This window comes from Micropterus dolomieu, linkage group LG02 (assembly GCF_021292245.1).
Source record: "Micropterus dolomieu isolate WLL.071019.BEF.003 ecotype Adirondacks linkage group LG02, ASM2129224v1, whole genome shotgun sequence".
In the NCBI taxonomy this organism is placed as follows: Eukaryota; Metazoa; Chordata; class Actinopteri; order Centrarchiformes; family Centrarchidae; genus Micropterus; species Micropterus dolomieu.
The window spans coordinates 2,130,437-2,136,661 of record NC_060151.1 but is presented as its reverse complement, the minus strand read 5'-3'; the positions used below and the strand labels follow the sequence as shown (position 1 = coordinate 2,136,661).

The 6,225-nt window shown below is 39.3% G+C and overlaps 1 protein-coding gene across 5 annotated transcripts in view; it reads right to left on the bottom strand.

Moving 5' to 3' along the window:
• Positions 1-2,119: 2,119 nt before the first annotated feature.
• abat (4-aminobutyrate aminotransferase) overlaps positions 2,120-6,225 on the bottom strand; it is a 33,822-nt gene continuing 29,716 nt past the window's right edge. For all 5 annotated transcript variants that reach the window (XM_046036110.1, XM_046036129.1, XM_046036137.1 and 2 more), the window contains one exon: positions 2,120-4,591. In XM_046036110.1, the coding sequence (XP_045892066.1) occupies positions 4,470-4,591 (122 nt within the window). In that variant the 3' untranslated portion in view covers positions 2,120-4,469. The remainder of the gene's footprint in view (positions 4,592-6,225) is intronic.

Below are 6,225 nucleotides of genomic sequence, written 5' to 3'. Positions count from 1 at the left end.
CTTCAAATGTGCCTTCAGGATGTTAAAACCTGGATCACCTGTAATTTTCTAATGTTAAACTCAGATAAAACTGAAGTTATTGTTCTGGGGCCTAAGCAACTCCGTGACGCATTATCTGAAGATATAGTTTCCCTTAATGGCATCGCCCTGGCCTCCAGCACCACTGTGAGGAATCTTGGAGTTATCTTTGATCAGGACATGTCGTTTAAGTCTCACATTAAGTAAATTTCAAGGACCGCCTTTTTTCACCTACGTAATATTGCGAAAATCAGGAACATCCTGTCTAAAAATGATGCAGAAAAACTAGTCCATGCATTTGTTACTTCTAGGCTGGATTACTGCAATTCCTTATTATCAGGCTGCTCGAAAAAGTCCATTAAGACTCTTCAGCTGATCCAGAATGCTGCAGCACGTGTTCTGACAGCAACCAGGAAAAGAGATCATATTTCTCCTGTTTTAGCTTCTCTGCATTGGCTTCCAGTAAAATCCAGAATAGAATTTAAAATCATTCTTCTTACCTACAAAGCTCTTAATGGTCAGGCACCATCTTATCTTAAAGAGCTCATAGTACCTTACTACCCCACCAGAGCACTGCGCTCCCAGAATGCAGGGTTACTTGTGGTTCCTAGAGTCTCCAAAAGTAGACTAGGAGCCAGAGCGTTCAGCTATCAAGCTCCTCTCCTGTGGAACCAGGATTTCCCATGATGCACTGAGCTCCTCTCTCCTCTACTTTCTCTCCCTCTGTATGCAACCTCATCCCATTATTGCATGTTACTAACACAACTTCTCCCCTTTCTGGTAGTCTTGTGCTTTCTCGTCCCTCTCCTCTCTCCTCCTATCACTTCCTGCAGGTTTTCTGGCTCTGGAGCTGTGGAGTCTGGATCTGTGGTTGCGGGTCACCTGCTGCCCCCGTGTTCCTGCTCGACACCCTCTGCTACAACAACTATTGTTACTAGTCCTATTGTTATTATTGTTATTATGATCATTAACATTACGATTGTTATCATTAACACTACCATAAATATCTGTACCATTTTTCATTTAGTCTATAGCAACATCACCTTTACTGTCTGTACCTCTGTGAGTGTATATTGTGTAGGCTGCCTCCCTCCCCTCTCTCTCTCCTTCCATCTCTCTCTCCCTCTCTCCCCTCCACCCTGAGCCATGGTTCTGCTCGAGGTTTCTGCCTCTTAAAAGGAAGTTTTTCCTTGCCTCTGTCGTCTAGTGCTGCTCTTGGTGGGAACTGTTGGGCTTCTGTAAATATCATCATAGAGTACGGTCTAGACCTGCTCTTTTATGAAAAGTGCTGTGAGATAACTGATCAAGCAAGAATGGTGTGGAGAACCGGGGTTGAAATACAGGCAGGGATGAGGTTGACTACTGGCAGGTGTGGCAGGCTGAAGAGGTGCAGGTGCAGGTTGTAGGCTGGGCTCATGAGCGGAGAGAGAGAGAGAGCGAGAGAGAGAGCACACTCAGGGGAGGAAACACAGGGAGGCAGACAGAGAACAGAGAAAACCAAGGAAAAAGCAGAATAACTGAGGAAAAGGAGAAAAAAACAGGACACTCACCGTCAGCCGGGGTGCCACCACAACAGTTGGTGTTCAAAGATCAGTTACTTTTTCTGTTATACCCGCCCAGACTCCAGCAAAAGTGGATTTTATTTTAATCAATCATTAACAACACGGGCAATTGGAATAAAACAAAACATTCAGGTTAGCAAAATTCAAACTGATCCGAATGTATATTGTCCATGTTGTTTGGCGTGCAGCCAGGGCACAAGTTTTTTATCCTATGGAAATAAACTGGTGACATTTTAATGCATATAACAATAATAAATGAGTAATAAATAAATATTTACGTGGCTTTAAATTGAGCTTTCCTTTCAAAGAAATTCCTGGTATTTAGTTACAAAATTCTTCCCAGGAATCTTCTTAGGAAATTATTATCAGAACATTCCCAAAAGCTATAGATTACCTAACTAGATCACTGATGTCCTTGAAAACTCTGGAAATACTTAGTGAGTGAAACCTGTGTGAAGATTATGTATTCATTCATTTTTGTCAAATTACTGCTCCCAAGGTCAAAAATACGCTTTCATGCTCAAGAAATAAGAACGCTATTAAGTTATTCAAAACTGCATTTATTTATCACAGTACATGAACAGTTAGAGCCATCTAATTAACTTACATCAACAATGATCTACCTCGGATCACAAGTGCAAATAGTTAATGTCAAAAATGTTTAAAGGTCATCATGGACACCGACAAGGAGACAGGCATGGTTTGTCATCATCACCATCGTATTGCTCAACCTCGACACTGTCCCACCCGACCCTGCTTACTTCATTAAATCTTCATGTATATGTTAGACTGAGTCTACTTCATATGCAACAAACTGTAACACATACTTTACATTAGGGTTTATTTCTGCAACATGAATGTAAAAAGACGTAAATATATTCATATGTTTATTTAGATTAGATTGTAGTAAGTTCATAATCAGAAAGGAAGAAATGAATGTGGTAACACTTTCTGCTACACATTCCTAACACTTGCCTAAAAGCTCCGTGGAACATTCACAGACACTGATGAAGGTCTGAGGTGTTCAGAATCAGGAGACCATCAGCTTGAGCAAATTTACAAAATAAAAATGACAATTCCACAAGTATTTATAAAAGTTGTGAAGTTGTTTAAGACTGTATGTATTACTCATGATCCCACGTGTTTATAGACCACCCTGTTCGACAGACCTGTGCTTAAAGCTACAGCTACCTAGCTACAGTTTGGTAACAACCCAGCCCTGTTTGGGTCCGTCTCATCCACTGCATGGGAGACTGTGCATCGGAGGTAAGGAAGTTAACCAGACATACATTTGCTAAACCAACCAGCTTCATCCTTGAAGCCTTTTCTCAAAAAATACAGTCTGAAAACACTTTGATAAAGCATAAATCTCACTTTTGTGTAGCTTGTCAAAGTTTGCTTTTGACAGTGGAATGGGCTCCTTGTTGTTCCTCAAGGGCAAAAAAACCCACTACAACTGCTGTTTCATTAAGTACCAGTGGCTTTTCCCACCCTTTGGCCTCAGGGTGTAGTAATGAGCCCATTAAGGCTTAGCGCCCAACAATGAGGCGCTCCACACTTTAATGCTTACTTGGACAAGTTACACAAGGTGAGATTTAGGCTTCATCGGAAGTGTTTTCAAAGTGTGTTTTCAGTGGATGAGGCAGTTCCTAACGGGGCTTGTAATGAGCCAGAGTGGCTGCCTGTTATAACAACTCAAGATTCTCAATGCTTTTTTTAACGTATGTTTTTTCCTTAGGGGCCCCCGTAGTGTATATCACAAACATTCATCAACACCTCCGAAACAACTTGAAAAAGCAAACTGGAAATGTCCACTTCCACTCTATGCTTAATTCTGTCACAAATCAGAGGAGTTAAATGTGAAGTGAATGAAAAACAAAAAATGGCAACTGATATGAAGCTCTTGTTCAAGAGTAAAGTGAATGTGTTCAGATTTGTTGTTTAATTAAAATTCCCATAAAAAGAAAAAGAAAGAAATTGCACATTTGTGTGACATGCAGGCACTAAGTCATCTATGACACTTTTGTGGTCCATTTATGATTAAAACTTTTCTGGGCTACAACATTTCAAGCTGAAAAGTCATTCCTATTAACAGCAATACAACAGTTAGAATCATAACAAGGACATTTCTAATGACATGCAGGCTGGCATCTTAGCTTCATTGTGTGTTCGTACAGAGAGTCACCACTGATACGTCTGCCTTTTTAAAACGAACATAAAGGCCAACTACAATCACTTCAGTGACTGTGAGTCAGGCAGTGGGATGATGCTGACATATGAGCACTAAAAGAAGCTGTATGCAGGAGTTTGTACTGAGCCATTAAGTGAGGTTAATTAAAAGTTGGGATCTTCAACACCTTATTTACATTTAGCTAACGCTGTGCTACCCGTTAAAGGAACAGATCCACACTTTTAGCCTTGTTCCAGACCTCTGACTCTCAGGTAGTAGAGGGTGTGAAACAGAAGGCAACGGACAATCTGTCATGACTTCCTCCAGAGTACGACTAGTAGGGTCAGACTACATGTAACAACATGAATCGAGATGAGGACGATTCGGGAGTTTGATAGATTTACTTTACGGAAACATGAACAATGAAATTCTCAGTGCGACAGTATCCACTGGCACCTGTTCTGAATGGTTTACTGGGTACATCTTTATGGCAGCAAAAGCAAGAGGCTTTCATCATTATCATTTCTGGCTAAGGAGACAAAGATTGGTCAGTCTTCACTGGTATAAACTCAACTGGCCCTGACAGAGGTAATATAAGGGATTTCTGTGTGAGTTATCATGTGGATTGTGCTTATTGTGACTGTCTGGAGTTTTCCTCCCTCCTCTCTGGATTAACTCAGGCTCATGTAGTGTCAGTCAGGGTCCTTCAGGGTCATGATTTATTTGTGCTGTGCCAACACGTCATTCAAGATGTTGAGGAAGATGTGAACATGGTACTCCTTGAAAATCAGGGCTGGACGGAAACGAATTGACCGGTCCCCACACCCTCCCAGGAGGACACCTGTCAATGACAAACACTGTTACTGAATATACACAATTCAATGACATGCATGTGCTTTCCAGACACCAATCAGAGGAAAGCACATTTTAACACTGCAAAGAAATCTATTTGGAACATTGGAAAGAAGAAAGAGTAGAGCCACAGTAGATCAGATGTTTATGGCCCTAAAAAGAGATTATGAACTGGCAGAATCTCTCTCTGCTGTCAGAGATAGAAAGCAGAGACACAGCCTATCCAAGTACAGGCTCAGTGACCACAAACTGGCAAATCAAAAAGGAAGACAAAAAAAACAAACAGAGTTTGTGGTCACTGCTGGAATCTAGCTTAGTTTAGTTTAGTTTATTTGTTTAGCACGTTTGGTACAAGTCCAGAACAATGCAAGGAGGGAACGAAGCCAGACTAGGCTTGTACAGAGTTCCACTCCTTTTCCCATATTAAGTCACGAGATATGCAGACTAAGCATCAAAGTAGAAGAAAAAAGAACAACAACAAAAAACAGAACACACAAGAAAAAAAAAAATGAAAACAAAAATAAACAACAAGCGATAGAAAGCAATTCAATACAAACCAACAATACTACATAAAGGCATCAAGCTAGCAGTAGTAAACTCTTCAAATGCTTTTTAAAAGCTGAATAAGAGGACATTGATCGCAACGATGGACTTAAGTCACTCCAGAGCTTAGGACCTCTAAAAGAAATATTAAATTGATTGAACTTGTAGTTCGTGTGATTGGTAAGACTAAGTTCTTATTGCTATGTCTAGTGTGAAATGAATGAACATGTGAGATAGGAATAAACAAATTCTGGAAAGAGTCTGGTAGATCTTGTTTCCTATATATAAACTTATGCATAAGTAAACATATTTGATAAATATTTACCTTATCAATAGGGAGAACTTTAAATTTATTATAAAGAGGGGCCGAAGGAGCATATCTATTTGAATGTGAAATAAATCTGAGATATTTTTTCTCTATAACTAATAATTTCTTAAGGTGGGTAGGATAAGTAGCTGCCCAAACAATGTTGCAATAATTAATAAATGGAAACAAAAAACTATAATATAAGGTTAAAAATGCTGATGAATGAACCAAAGGACAAACCCTCCTCAATATGCCCAACATTTTAGCTGACCTCTTAGATACAAAATTGATATGGTTAGACCAATTAAGACAACTATCTATAATGACTCCTAAAAATCTGGTATGCTGAACCAATTCGATTTGAGTATTATTTATGAAGATCTTAGATAATTCAATTGGGTAATGTTTGTGAGTATTACAAAAAATCATAAAGTTACATTTTTTTATATTAAGAGTAAGTTTGTTCCATTGAAACCATTCCATAATATATGATAGTTCCTCGTTAACCATTTTTATTAGAATATTGAAGTCATGGTGCGAAGCTACAAGATTTGTATCATCAGCGAATAGAACTGGGAGGAGTTTGGTACAAGTCATAGGCATATCATTAATATAAATTAAAAATAAAAGAGGCCCCAAAATTGATCCTTGAGGGTCCCCAATCTTAATTTGTGACTTCATTGATTCATAGCCTTCCAGGTAAACATATTGCTCTCTATTAGCTAAGTAGCTTCTAAACCATCTCAAGGCAACATCCTTCACTCCGTATCTAC